The sequence below is a fragment of the Thamnophis sirtalis genome, unplaced genomic scaffold, assembly GCF_051295495.1.
Source record: "Thamnophis sirtalis isolate CommonGarterSnake01/CBP01778 unplaced genomic scaffold, rThaSir2_p1.2 scaffold_1, whole genome shotgun sequence".
Taxonomy (NCBI): domain Eukaryota; kingdom Metazoa; phylum Chordata; class Lepidosauria; order Squamata; family Natricidae; genus Thamnophis; species Thamnophis sirtalis.
In genome coordinates, this window is record NW_028261381.1 from 121,100,074 (window position 1) to 121,113,648 (window position 13,575).

The 13,575-nt window shown below is 46.0% G+C and overlaps 1 protein-coding gene and 2 long non-coding RNA genes across 6 annotated transcripts in view; 2 read left to right on the forward strand and 1 right to left on the reverse strand.

The window, feature by feature from the left end:
• LOC148049714 (uncharacterized) overlaps positions 1-13,575 on the forward strand; it is a 70,184-nt gene that overhangs the window by 17,544 nt on the left and 39,065 nt on the right. For 3 of the 4 annotated variants that reach the window (XR_015698049.1, XR_015698068.1, XR_015698060.1), the window contains exon 3: positions 12,473-12,683. This is a non-coding gene — a long non-coding RNA (uncharacterized LOC148049714). Of the gene's footprint in view, positions 1-11,991; positions 12,094-12,472; positions 12,684-13,575 lie in introns of those variants that run through there. The other variant, XR_015698062.1, reaches the window with a different exon arrangement.
• On the reverse strand, positions 2,566-4,550 carry LOC106543540 (uncharacterized). The gene is made up of 2 exons (XR_001313157.2): positions 4,497-4,550; positions 2,566-3,822 (listed from the first exon to the last, which is right to left on the reverse strand). It is a non-coding gene; the product is annotated as an uncharacterized LOC106543540 (long non-coding RNA).
• On the forward strand, positions 5,084-7,758 carry FOXG1 (forkhead box G1). The gene has a single exon (XM_014059583.2). The coding sequence runs from the start codon at positions 5,212-5,214 to the stop codon at positions 6,640-6,642; it is 1,431 nt and encodes a 476-aa protein (XP_013915058.1). The 5' UTR covers positions 5,084-5,211; the 3' UTR covers positions 6,643-7,758.

Consider the following 13,575-nt stretch of genomic DNA (forward strand, 5'->3'; position numbering starts at 1 on the left):
CCACTTGGTGCCATCCAGTTGTGTTGAAGAACAACTGGTACCAGCTTCAGCCAATATGGGCCCATTAGTTGAGACTGATGGGATTTGTAGCCCTTGTATGGGCAGCATTAAGTTAGGGAAAAGGTTACATTTTTTCTCTTCCTCTTCTCCACTTTTTAAATTTGATCTGTCATGGTTAATACTCACAGCCAGATTATTTCCTCTACGCAGCTGGCCACTATCTAGAAGGAAAGCAGGCAAGATTTTCCAAATGGATGTGCTTCCATGGGGCAGTCCAGTCCCCGGCAAAAGTGATTCTGCTAACCCACAGCTGAGACTATCCACTGCTGCTACAGTAGACAAAAGGCACCCTCTTTCCTCACAAGTTACAAAGTGGCCTTCTCCTCAGTTTTGGAGTCTTCATCAGCCTTGTGGCTCACCTACCCCTCACCTTGAGCACCAGAAGAGCAGGAGCTTGGCTTGGACTAAGTAGTTTTGTTTGTGGAAAGATGACTATTGAAGGCTAATTTCAGGTTGGTACCCAGGCCATTCTGGGCATCTCCAGAAGGCGTTGAGATCATGGCATGATATTTTCAAGTATCCATGGCTCCTGAATGGGAAAATGGGCTTCTCTTCCCACCTTCACAAGCCTAAAATGGGAGCAACAAATTGTTTTCCAGGCCACATATTACTCAGAACAAAAGTGGACAATTGGTGAATTAAAGTCTCCCAAGAATTGAAGTCTCCCAAGCAGACAACAGGGCTTTTTCCTCTTTCATGTTTTCTTTGCCTGCTAGATTCATCTTCTCCAGATTATTCACCTCCAAAATTCACCTTTTGGAGTTACTCCAAAATCTTTCGGAAGCTGATTCTTAGGTTGGTGGAAAACTACTGCTTTAAGGAAGCCCAAATCAAGTGTTCATTCTAATTATCCTAAGACTCCCCCTTCTAAAATGATTGGGGTGTGGAATGGTTTACATTGTCTAAACGTTTCAGACAAATATTTATACTTGCTCATCTTTGCTGTAGGACCAAAAAGAAAAGAAAAACTTGCACATCATCTCAATTTTTGTGTTCTCTGGCATAGCATGGGAATTGACAAAATTCTCCAGAAGTCCGTTGATCTTAATAACAAAAAATTGCAGGAGAAATTAATGTTTGCAGGAAAACTAATGTGAACTGAAAGTGCTCAAGTTTGATTTTGCCCAAAAGTGTCCCCTCCCCCGGCCTGCAGCATCCTAATACCGTGGTAATTACTCCTGGTTTTAACCATTCTGTCCTCCAAACTGGTCTGAATTGGTTGAAGAAGAGTGGCTGGGCCACTTGGGTTCATGAAAATGAATGAAATGTGTGTGTGTGGTGGGGGGGAGAAGGCGTGCAAACCAAAGACTCTAAATGTGAGTGATTAACAGTGCACCTGTGACCAGAACTTTCCCATCGGGTTTGTTTTGTTATTTTTAAGTGAGCCTTTAGGGAGGGGGGAGACATCCTTGAGTGACCAGACGCTGCCCTTGAAAAAATAAACAGTCTGGAAATGGCAATCTCAGCCTTCATGGGAGGTGGGCATGGGATGGCAGAGAGACGACGATCTTCTGAACTGCTTCTAATGCAAATTTCTTTCCAAGCTGTATTCTTCCTGTATGTAGATGAACTTTTCATTGAGTTTGGTGCTGGATCTAGAGTGCCATTCTGCAATTCTGTCTCAATGGTTGAGATCGGCAACATTTTAGTCTTTGTTTCACACTGGGCTAAGACTCAGGCAATTTCAAATGTGCAATATATCAATTTAATATCTAAGTTTAGGAGGAAGGAAGTATAGCTTTCCCAGCTTTGATCACAGGATCCTGGGAGTAGAATATTAATTTACTTATTCCTATTATTTGCCACCGAAGATCTATCCTTTTTTCATTTTCATACCAGATCCCCCAAAAATGTAAAAGAACACTTCATAAGATTTTCATTTTCAACAAAGGATATCAATGATAATAGTAAATGCAAATCTTCTTCAGTTTGTTGCAGAATAAAACATTTTTAGAGGGAGGTAAATTCCATGTTAACATACTACACTCATATTGGACCTTGTATATATTAAATAGATTTTTTTTTAAAAAAACCTGAGACGGTTTACAATGGACCCAATTGTCAAGACCTGATTGAGTTAATATCATATCAGCAAATGTGGCAGCCAAAGGAATCGGTTGCTTCTCTTTGTGTTTCACAACCAGAGCAGATTACAAATTTTAATGATCCGAAAATGTTTGGTATACAAAATCATGCTTATTTCAGTATTAGCAAAAACACAAGAATTTTTGCAACACAAACACCCAGCTGTGTCTATTTTAAAAGCAGTTCAATGACAGCTTGCACTTATGAGCATGCAATCAGCTAATTTCGCTTTTTCCCCCTTCTGTGTTAATCAACACTTTCCTTCCTGCATATCATATAGTATGGTTGCTCCACATCAGTAAATGTTTACCTAAGCTATCTTCTTCCCCCAGAATTTTGAGGAGAAAAAGAGATTTAGGGGAAGCTTTCTTTAAAAAAAATCTCACATGTCCCAACTTCCAATAATACCAAAAACAAAAATAACAATGACAATATGCGATTTATCTTTCACACTTCCAAACTTTACACCATTTTAATACAGGCAAGCAGCAAGTCCTTGAAGAATGATGAAATCTCAGATGGGAGGGGAGAGATAATATTTGTTCGTGCATTAAATCACTTTAAAGCATCCTTTTTAAATGCAGTTTCTTACTGCTTACTTTAAAGGGAATGGTTGTAGTTACACATCCTTCTTTTTTAGTTCATCCCTTCCTCCTGCACAGATTATCTCACAAGGTTCAGGTTATTCCCCGATAGTTTTTATTTTTCTTTGGTGAACCTTTAGCGTTAATAAATAATAAAACAGGTCTCTGTTCTGTCCTGAAAACCGGCATCCTTCTGCAGCTCAAACTCGATGCTTTCTACGCTCTGAACGTATTGATGTGCTGATATGGATAAAGTGATGACAGCTTCGCTTTAACTTTGATCCGGATATTCCACTGCCCTCCTCCCCCTTCCCCAGCAATACACACCCACCCACGCCCACCCCCGGGGACACTTTGCTCTCTGGATTTGGGCTTCCTTTCTCTGGCAAAAGGCTGCGCCTCTCGCTCAGGTGGAAGGGAGAGGATTTGATCCGGATGATTAATTCCCTTCTCAAGGAAACCCCTCGCCGTGGCAAGCCCGCGTTTTTCCATCCGCATTAACTTAAAACAAAACAAAACAAAAACACGGCGAGGGACTGGACGACAAAAGCAGTTGGTTCTTTTATCCAACCGACCTTTTACCGCCTCCCGGCATCCTCCCACAGGGAGAATAAACCTACAAGCAAAAGCAAACCAGTCAATTCCGAGCGTAAAAGAGGCAAAAGAGAGGCTCTCAGAACATTTAAGCACCGATGTATGAATAATAGTGTAAATCTAGGCGAATGTTTACGAACAAGATTGAAATAAATAAGAGTCGGTTCTCCTAAAAAGGGAAAAATAAAAAGGAAGCAGCCTTCTATCTTTCGGCATTTAGAATAAAAACAAACGCCTGAAGCCCGCTAGCAGCTACTCCGCCCGTTTTCTCTCTTGAAACGAGTCCCGCTTCCCAGTCGACGGGAAGCCTCCGCCTGCGCCGAAAGCCCTTTTCCCCGCGAAAAGGGAAAGTCCAAGCGAGCCTTTGCAAAGGGAAGTCACGATTCGTCCGGATGGAGCCTCGCCGGTCTTTCCTTTGGAATCAAGCGGGCCCGCCCGGCGTCGCTCTGCCAGACGGGAGGAAGGGCCTCGCCGCACCACGAGGGACCCGATTACAGACCTGAGGGAAGCGGGCGAAGAAAGATTTACCTGCAAATCGTTTATTGTTTTATTTACGGCCTTCTCCCCCAGCCCCTCCCCACCCCGGGGGCCAAAGGGACGAGCCCGATCCCCCAGGCCGCACTCGAGAGAAGCGTCCGGAAGCTCCCCGGCCTTGCTGTTAAGCTCCATTGCCAAAAGCCCGCCAGCCTCGAGTCCACGCCCGCCGACCCGGGACAGGCACCCTCCCTCTCTCTTGAGGTGAGGTGCGTCGCATCCCAAGGAAGGCTGGTCGATTCCCCCTCGGCCGCTTTCCTTTCAAGAAGTCAGCCCACGAGGGGCCACGGGAGCCGAGGCGGGAGAGGCCGCGGAAGTTGGGCCTCGGCGGGACGGCGCGGCGCGACTGGTTCCGCAAAGTAGTGCCTCTCCCCCCCCCCCCTCCTTCAACCTCCATTTCCTCAATCCTCCTCACATTCCCCCCCCCCCGGGCAGCAAAAAAACGGGGGTTACACCCACAAGCAGAAACAGGAGACGTGTCTATGGGCGTTGCAAGGCATACATCCGTGCCTCCAGCCATACCCTATATACATATATAGATATAGATATATGGTTTTCACTGGAGAGTGGCATGACGGGGGGTGGGGGAGGGGTGTCGCCAGGAAAGAGAAAAGAAGGAAGAGGCGGGTATAAGGTAACCTGCCGCGGTGATGCGCCTCTCCCATTGGTATCCTTGCGCCCTCCGGTAGGGCTGTCGAAAGAAAGGAGGTCTAGGAAAAAGCGAAGGGGAAGAGGCGGAGAAAAGCCCGCGCTGATTGGGCGTCCGGAAGCGAGACGTCCCTGCACGCCGGGCTATTTGATTGGACGGCTGGTGAGAAAGGTTAAACCAAAAATTTTTTTACAGCCCTAATGTGTGTCTGTAGCTCGGGAATTAATTGTAGCTAAAGCCGTCTCTGCTGCTTCTCAGGCTCAGCCCGGCAGCTGATTTTCCCCCCCTCCCTTGCTCGGGTGGAATAGGGGGGTTCCAGTCACCATGAAGTAGTTTGGACAGAAGGACTTGGGGAGCCTCTTTTTTTTTGGAAGGAGGGGCGCAGTCATATTTTCGTGCCCTTTGGGGGGAAAAACCCTTTTTGAACCATTTGCCACCCCCCCCTTTCCTCACCCCCCCCCCTCCCGTGGCTTTGGCTCCGGCTCCCTTGCTAGGAGCCAGTTGGTCTTTTCCATCCCCTGTACGGGCTCTCCCGGTCCTTGCTACATGCCTTGCAAAGCTCTGGACCTGGTGGGTGTGCAAGTGTCCAGCCGCTCCCGCCGCCTCACTGCCGCCCGGCGCTTCGCCCTCCAGGACGGACCTCGCCGCGCCCGTTGCCTCGCCTTCCTCCCGGCTCTGCGACTTTCCCCTCCTGCCTAGAGTGTGATGTTGGACATGGGCGATAGGAAGGAAGTGAAAATGCTGCCCAAGTCGTCCTTCAGCATCAATAGCCTGGTGCCCGAAGCCGTCCAGAGCGACAACAACCACAGCCACCAGCAGCACCATCCTCACCACCACAATAACCATCACCCACACCACCACCATCACCACCACCACCATCACCACCACCACCCAGCACAGACGCCGCAGCCTCAGAGAGCCACCCCAGCGGAGGACGACGAGGAGGAAGAAAAGAGCCAGCTTCTACTGCAGCCCCCCGGGGTGGGGGCGGCCGCGGCCGCCGGGGCGCCGGCCCCCTCGGCCCCCCTGGAGATAGCCAAAGGGGACCTCTTGGCCGGCAAAGGGGAAGCCGGCTCAGCCGCCGAGCTGGACGACAAGGAGAAAGGGCCGTCCGAGGAAAAGAAAGGGGTGTCGGAAGGGGCCAAGGAAGGGGCCGATGGCGGCGGCGGAAAGGAGGGCGAGAAGAAGAACGGCAAGTACGAGAAGCCGCCCTTCAGCTACAACGCGCTGATCATGATGGCCATCCGTCAGAGCCCCGAGAAGCGCCTCACCCTCAACGGCATCTACGAGTTCATCATGAAAAACTTTCCCTACTACCGGGAGAACAAGCAGGGCTGGCAGAACTCCATCCGCCACAACCTGTCGCTCAATAAGTGCTTCGTTAAAGTGCCGCGGCACTACGACGACCCGGGCAAAGGCAACTACTGGATGTTGGACCCGTCCAGCGACGACGTCTTCATCGGGGGCACCACCGGCAAGCTCCGGCGACGCTCCACCACTTCCCGGGCCAAGCTGGCCTTTAAGCGGGGCGCCCGCCTGACCTCCACCGGCCTGACCTTCATGGACCGGGCGGGCTCCTTGTACTGGCCCATGTCTCCCTTCCTGTCGCTGCATCATCCGCGGGCCAGCAGTACGCTGAGCTACAACGGGAGCACGTCGGCTTACCCCAGCCACCCCATGCCCTACAGCTCAGTCCTGACCCAGAACTCCTTGGGGAACAACCACTCCTTCTCCGCCTCCAACGGCCTGAGCGTAGACAGGCTGGTCAACGGCGAGCTGCCCTACGCCACTCACCATCTCACGGCGGCGGCCCTGGCCGCCTCGGTGCCCTGCGGCTTGTCAGTGCCGTGTTCGGGCACCTATTCCCTCAACCCCTGCTCCGTCAACCTCCTGGCGGCCGGCCAGACCAGTTACTTTTTCCCCCACGTCCCTCACCCTTCCATGACTTCGCAGAGCAGCTCTTCCATGACGGGCCGGGCCGCCTCTTCCTCCACTTCGCCTCAGGCACCCTCCACGCTCCCGTGCGAGTCCTTAAGACCCTCCTTGCCGAGTTTCACCACAGGATTGTCGGGGGGACTTTCTGATTATTTCACACATCAAAATCAGGGGTCTTCCTCCAACCCGTTAATACATTAACCTCCAGGGGAGCCAAGACTGTAAGTGAACATTTTACACACCTTTGCGTTGTAAATGATAGTGAAAGGAGAGCGAGCGAGCGAGCGAGAGAGAGCGCGAGCGAGAAAGAGCACGAGAGCGAGACTATAAAAAGAACAAAACAGAAAGGAAAACAAAATAAAAACAAAAACTCACCCAGGAAAAAAAAAGAGTCCAGGTATTTTTTATTAAGTTTTCCCCTCTCCCCCATTTTCTGTACGTTTGTTCATTTTTTTTAAAGGGTTGTTTATGATTCCAGACCAGGGAGGCGAGTCAGCAAGATGGGAAGAATACCTCGTAGACAATGCATTTGGGGAAAAGGAAGGGAGTATTAATATTAAAATCTCATAAGGATGTATATCTGAAATGCTTTTGGCCATTTTGATTCCGGTAAGAAATGCCGGGCTGCTAGATTTTCCATGTTTGCAGTATTATAAGTTACCATGAATATGTTGGTGGATGCAGATCGTGGGAATAAAAATACAAAATGGATAAATCCCATGATGCAAATGGTCATTTGTATAAGATGCAAAGCAATTTGGCAGAGAAGTTCAAGAATTGCGTTTTAACCATGGATTCTTTTGTCCTCCACTTTTTTTTTAAAAAAAGAGCTATTTCCCCTCTCTTTATTTTTTCCTCCTTTTTGTTTACTTTTAGACCAAAGATTGGGTTTTTAGAAAATGCACTCAGTATGCGAAATGTTTTCTTTTCTTTAAAATATGGAATATCATACATCAGAATGATATAATTTCAGTTTTGCAGCACTGCCCATTTCAGTGAATCCGAGGGGACAGAAAATCATGAATTGCCTTCAGTTTGTGTTGTGTATATTTAGATGTATGTGGTCACTAACAGGTCACCTTTATTTTTTTTAAATGTAGTGAAATGTTAATACCTATTGTACTTATAGGTAAACCTTGCAAATATGTAACTTGTGTTGCGCAAATGCCGCATAAATTTGAGTGATTGTTAATGTCGTCTTAAAAAAAAACTTGATTGTGATACTGTGGTCATATGCCCGTGTTTGTCACTTACAAAAAAAATGTTTACTATGAACACACAGAAATAAAAAAATAGGCTAAATTCATATATATTCCATAATGCTTTTGTCTCTTTTATCCAGGCGTTTTAATACCCAAAAGGTTCTTCAAACTGTAAAAAAGCTAAAGCTGAAACCTTAGGGCCGAATTTCCCTCCAGCCCCTGCTGCTTTTGTAGTATTGGCCAAAGAACCAATGGCTCCAGGCAGAATTTCCAGGCAGGAAAGAAATACAGCATGCCTCTTCTCTTTCTGTTTGCAAGTTATGAATCAGTAAAATGCTGCTAAGTTTTCAATAAAACCAGTTTGCAGGGGCAGCCACAAAACCGCGGCGTTTTTGTGCTATCATGAGGTTGGCGTTTTCGTTGGGCTGCTTGGCAAAGCTCCTGGTTTTAACTACAAGCAGTTTTCCGCGCATGGGCTAGCCGCATCGAGGTGTTATTAAGGACCATTTGAACGCCAACCTAGCTGCTGTCGTTCAAAGCCTCACGCATTTGAGCCGCACTTTACTGCGAAAGCAAACCTCGGTGACTTTATCGAGACCTTGCAATCCTAGCCTTGCCCATAAATAAAGCCATCTGAACTCGGCAGGGCCTAGCTGCTTAGGTCTGGGTTCTCTCTTGAGCTTTTGGATGCGAAGCAAACCTTCTGGCCCTTTGTGAGTGTAGAGGTGTGAACTGTATGAATGTTGTGTCTGTACAGTTATAGACATAAGCAGTTCTTGTTATTCCGTTTCTAAATTCCAAACGACTGTATACTTGATGCTATTTTTTTTAAAAGTCTCCTAGATATATGCTTTTTTAAAGGGGATATTTGGTTTCTTTCTTTCTTCTTTCTTTCTTTCTTTCTTTCTTTCTTTCTTTCTTTCTTTCTTTCTTCTTTCTTTCTTTCTTTCTTTCGTTCTTTCTTTTTTTCTTTCCTTTTTTCATTCCTCCCCCCCCTCTCTCGATGTAACGATGTGTACAAAGATTTGTTAGAAGGAAGGGGGAAGGGGAGGAAAGCAATATTGAAATGATGTCACAGACTCTGCAGAATTGAACGTTTTAGTCCTTACGAATGGCACCAATTTCTGCGATGAAAGAGACAGACTTCAGCTTCTTCGGAGATCTTAAAACCCAAACGCAATTGCTGGTTGGAAAAGACTGGGGGGAAATGCTGCTTTTGAGAGTTTGTTTTGTGGCCACACGAGCGGAGAGGGGAAAAGAAACATCCGGTTTTAAGGACAATTTCGGGAAGGAGGGCACTCGTTCTTGCAAACCACTGCAGAATTTGTGCAAGGACTCAAGTCCCCCCCCCCCCCCGCCCCAACCCCCGGCTAATTGCATCCCGCAGAGAGTCCGCGGAGAACAAGTTCTTCATTTGTTGCAATTGTGTAGTCCGCAAAATGTCCCGGGCTAAAGCAATAAACGGGCTCCCTTCTCACTGCGGGGGAAGAAAAATAGTCTCTTTCCTGGAGATGCTATCGCCAAATGCTTTAAAAAGGAGACTTCCACCCGCCCAGGAAAAAAGGAAGGAGTGAGAAGGGCACAAAAGGGACAGAAGTTTGGCTAGGCGAGTGATAAGAGCAAATGCAAGAAGATGGATATCATCATTAAGAAGCGAAAAGGTGGCGTTGAGGGAGGTTGAGAATTCGAAGTTCTTATCATAATAAATCGGGAAGAAAAGAGAGATGGAGGCAACTGAGAAGATCCAAAGTTTTCTTAACTTTCTCAAGAAGATGAGCCGACTACACAATAGCAACAATTGTAAAAGCCAATATCCAGGTCTCCTGCAACCGCTGTTAGAACTAGATTAGGTTAATTTTGCAAAGCTGGACAATCTAATGCGCACCTGGTAATTTTTTATTTATTTATTTTTAAGGAAAAAAGTTAAAGAATCTACCAAACAAACAAACAAACAAACAAAACTAAAAACATAAAGTTCTATTGGTATTTTTTCCCCTATAGACTTCATAGCCTACAGATTTTATATCGAATATCTATAGAATTATCTGGTCTATATCTGAATCTATATTCCAGGATAAAGTCTTAGACTGACATCACTTGCTGAAGCGAGAGGAATCAACAGAAGGGTCTGGTGGTCCAGTTGACAAAGTACCTGGTGTGTTGTTATCTAACTCTTGTCCTGAATTGTATATTGTGGGAAATCCAACAGCATGGGTTAATCCTGCTAGTTCATAGGTGTTTTTTGGGGGTGGGGGTTAGAATTATAATGGGTGAGCTCCAAATCGTATGTGTAAATATGTGAGTATAGACATAGGTCTGGAAAGGGTGGGGGGACTTGGTATGTAGAAGCCAGATTGGTTCAATAATTGCAAGCCTAATCAAAGACATGGGAGGGGGGAATCCCCCCGTTGGTTAATAAGCATTAATTAGGTAAACTTGGTGGATAATCATGGCTGAGAAAAAAGGTGGGGCGATGGTGTGTTTCTCCGCACGCATTTCATCTTGAAGGTGTAAACAGGCGCTTGTTGTTCAGATGCCGCTTTGTGAAACGGGTTGCTGTGGATTAAATCATTCAGGTGTCATTTCTTTTTCTTCTTCCTTTTTTAAAACATTCTCATAGGATGCGGGCGGTTGTCCCAGCCGACAAGAAGGAATCGTAACTGTTGCATCTACCTATCTCATTATTATTTCTATTGTAGTTGCAAAGTACTTTTTCAAATGCCATCGAGGGAGGGAGGGCAGGAATGAAGGAAAGAAGGAAGGAAGGAAGGAAGGAAGGAAGGAGTTAGGCTGTGTCTTTTCTGTATTGGTTGTGAAAACAATCAGCTTTCTCTCCTCAAACTCTTTTCACAAACTTTCTTTTACACCTATCTACCTTCAACTCTCAACCAAACTACTAAACCTTTTGTTTTTCCTCTAGAGATGACTCTGAATAAATGCTACCAATATATCCCTTGAATATCTCCCCATGTAATTACTTCCACCATAATTTGTTACTACTATGGCCGTGTCATGCAGATAACCTAATAGATGTAGCTTTTTAAAATGATCTCCTTGTTCTCTCCCTCTTCCCCCCCCACCATTCGAATATTTAAATTAATTGTTTGGGTTAAATTTAAAACTGTTCGGAAGTTACCAGTCAGTAACTAGTCAGCCTGTCCCAAGAAATAGTACATTTGCAGGTTCTCTCTATCATAAACGATGTGCAGATATTTTGAAAGAGCGGCCCATTAAGAAGTTGACTTTGAAGAGCCTGATTAGAGTATAAGTCAACATGATTCTCAGAGTAAGGCTATTAGACTTAACAGAGCTTACTCTCTGGTAAATGAGTACTAAGAGGGGGAGAAATGGTGCTTTAGAAAAAGAGGAATTCTTTTTTAGAGGGTGGGATGCTGTTGAGCTCAACTGGTAGAAAGGCTGGGTGGTTTGGCCTTTGCAGTCTTAAAGTGGGGTGCTTGTCTGGGACTTGATCTTTTGGTATCCTTTGAAATAATAAAAGTGCTTAGTTAAATCTGGGAACCTTAAGCTATCAAACAATTTAACCCGTCCAAAGACCCCCCCCCCCATGCTTTATTTTAAAATGAGAACTGGGTGCCTTTGTTCAATCCCGAGGGTACTGTTTCCAGGCTGTCTAGGTCTTCCTTTTTTTATATATTTTTTCTTCCCGTGATTTTTATTGCTAGGTCTGGATGAATTGAGCCCACTTCTCCATCCAGTGGGATTTACCTGGCCTTGTCCTCTAAATCCCGAAGTCGTTTTGGGCCTTCAGTTCTATCCCCAGCCTCATCCGTTTTATTATATGAACCAGACCAGAACACCTGGCATTCTCTCTCCCACCTCACCTCACCCCCGGGTTCTTCTTTTTTTTTTAATGAACTTCCCATCTTCATAGACCTATTTGCATATGAATGTATGCTCTTTCTTTCTCCCCCCCCCCCACCTCACCCCGCATACTTTTGCAGTCGATGGTCCTGGGCAAACCTCTCTCTTCCGCCCTTGAAGACAGATCGGCCTTGGGCAAGGTAACTTGGAGGAAAGAAAAGGAGCGAGGCGGAGAAATGACAAAGCTGATTCCCGCCAGCTATGCTCCCGCAAGGAGGCCCACTCAGTCCAGGTCCTTGGTGGGGGGAGGGAGCTCAGGACTTGCGCAGGATGGCGTGGCGGTCGCTTTGTGATCTAGATCTCCGCGTCGGAAAGTGGCTCTGAGTTAGTGAAAGGTGAAGGTGAAGGTGAAGATCAGGAGAGGTTTCGTAGGTCCTCCTGACTGCGCCTTACAGCTCTTTTTGGCTGGCTTGGGGGTGACCCTGTCCGGAGGGCGGCGTTCCTGCGATTTTCTACCTCAACCGAGGGGGGGGGGGAGAAAACACCAAACCTGTCTGCAAAGGAAGGGGACCCTCCAGGAAGGCGAAACCAAATCCTGCCGGAAGATCGCAGCAAGCCAGTGGCTGGGGTAGGTGAACTTTAAATTAGACACCGCACTACCCTCTCCTCCCCAGGGCAAAGGGGGAAATGATCAGTGGGTGGCTTCCGCCTTACAGGTCTTATCGCCCCCTCCCCCCCCAACGCTCACACAGACTCCCAAATCAACTCTTGCTGCGCCCTCCTCCCCTGCCAGGGAAAGGTTAAAACCTGCCTTCGATCCGCAAACTTGGCGGGGACCTGCCCTCGGAGCGTTTGCAATTCTTCATCCTCTCCTCCTCCTCCTCCTATTATTATTATTGTTGTTATTATTATTGCTATTATTATCCTTTCCCTCTTTTAATAGTTCTTTTCTCTTTCTTGCTTAAGGAGTCGGGCTAATGCTTACCCTGTTTCCCCCCTTAACCTAGCGCTATCCCAACTCCCAAGGAAACGGGAGGCTTGAAGGAATTTGAGCATGCCAAACAGGCAAGAGAGCCAAGGGGACCCAAAAGCCGAGACATCTTTTGTTTGCCTTGTGAAACGGCTGGGAAGAATGACCTGTGGCGCAAAGAAACAACCTGGACCAGAAGACACCAGCCGGCTTCAAGCGTTCCGCTTTTTCACCTCTTTCCAAGCCGGGTGAGTGTTGATCGTTGGTTTTTTTTTTGTTTTTGTTTGTTTTTGTTTTTTAGCCCTGCTTTCCAGAATTTTACACAAAGCTAACTTATGGGTTCTTCCGTCGGTAGTAAATCTCCTTTCCTCTCCTGTTGTCTTGCTGGATGCACACCGGGGGGGGGGGGAGATACAGAACTGAAGAAAACATTTTTCTAAAATCTAGTTGTTGGTTTTTTGTTTTGTTTTGGTTTTTTTTAAAAAGGGACATGGGACTTTCAATTTCTATTCTGTCAAATTTGTTTAGATAAATGTATCGAAGAAATCTGGATTTGTCCAAAAGAAGCACTTTCAAGCCAGTTTAATGTATTGGCCAAGGTCACAAATAGGGGGGGGGAGGATTCTATAGGGGGAATCCTTGCTGTAATAAGGGTTGTACATCTATATTTCTCCTTTTGTTATTTGAACGAATTCTGCACTGCTCAGCACTCTTTAAATACTTTAGAACCTCCCTTTTTGTCTTCAGAAGTGTTAGAATGCAAAATGAAAAGGAACTCATTTTGAGATATTATGTACATGTTTTGAGGGTTGAATAATTGTTCTAAAATCCCACGAAATGCGTCTGATTTCAGACCGGAGTGCATTTACTTAAGAAAATGCAGGAAAGGTGGAGAAAGGTAGAATCTTATTTCAAGAATAGCAAACTAGCCAGCAAATCAACAGAATTTTGATTTTTTTTTAAAAAAAATTAATCTATGTTTTAACCCTTAAAAAATCAGATGAGGTCGCAAACTTATTCATGCTTACTTGAGTAGATATATTTAATGAGGGAACAGAAGCATCCCATTGATTAGATAGCAACCTGTATTTTCTTCAGCAAAATCCCTTGGTTTTAGTAGAAAACATTTCATAGTAAAGG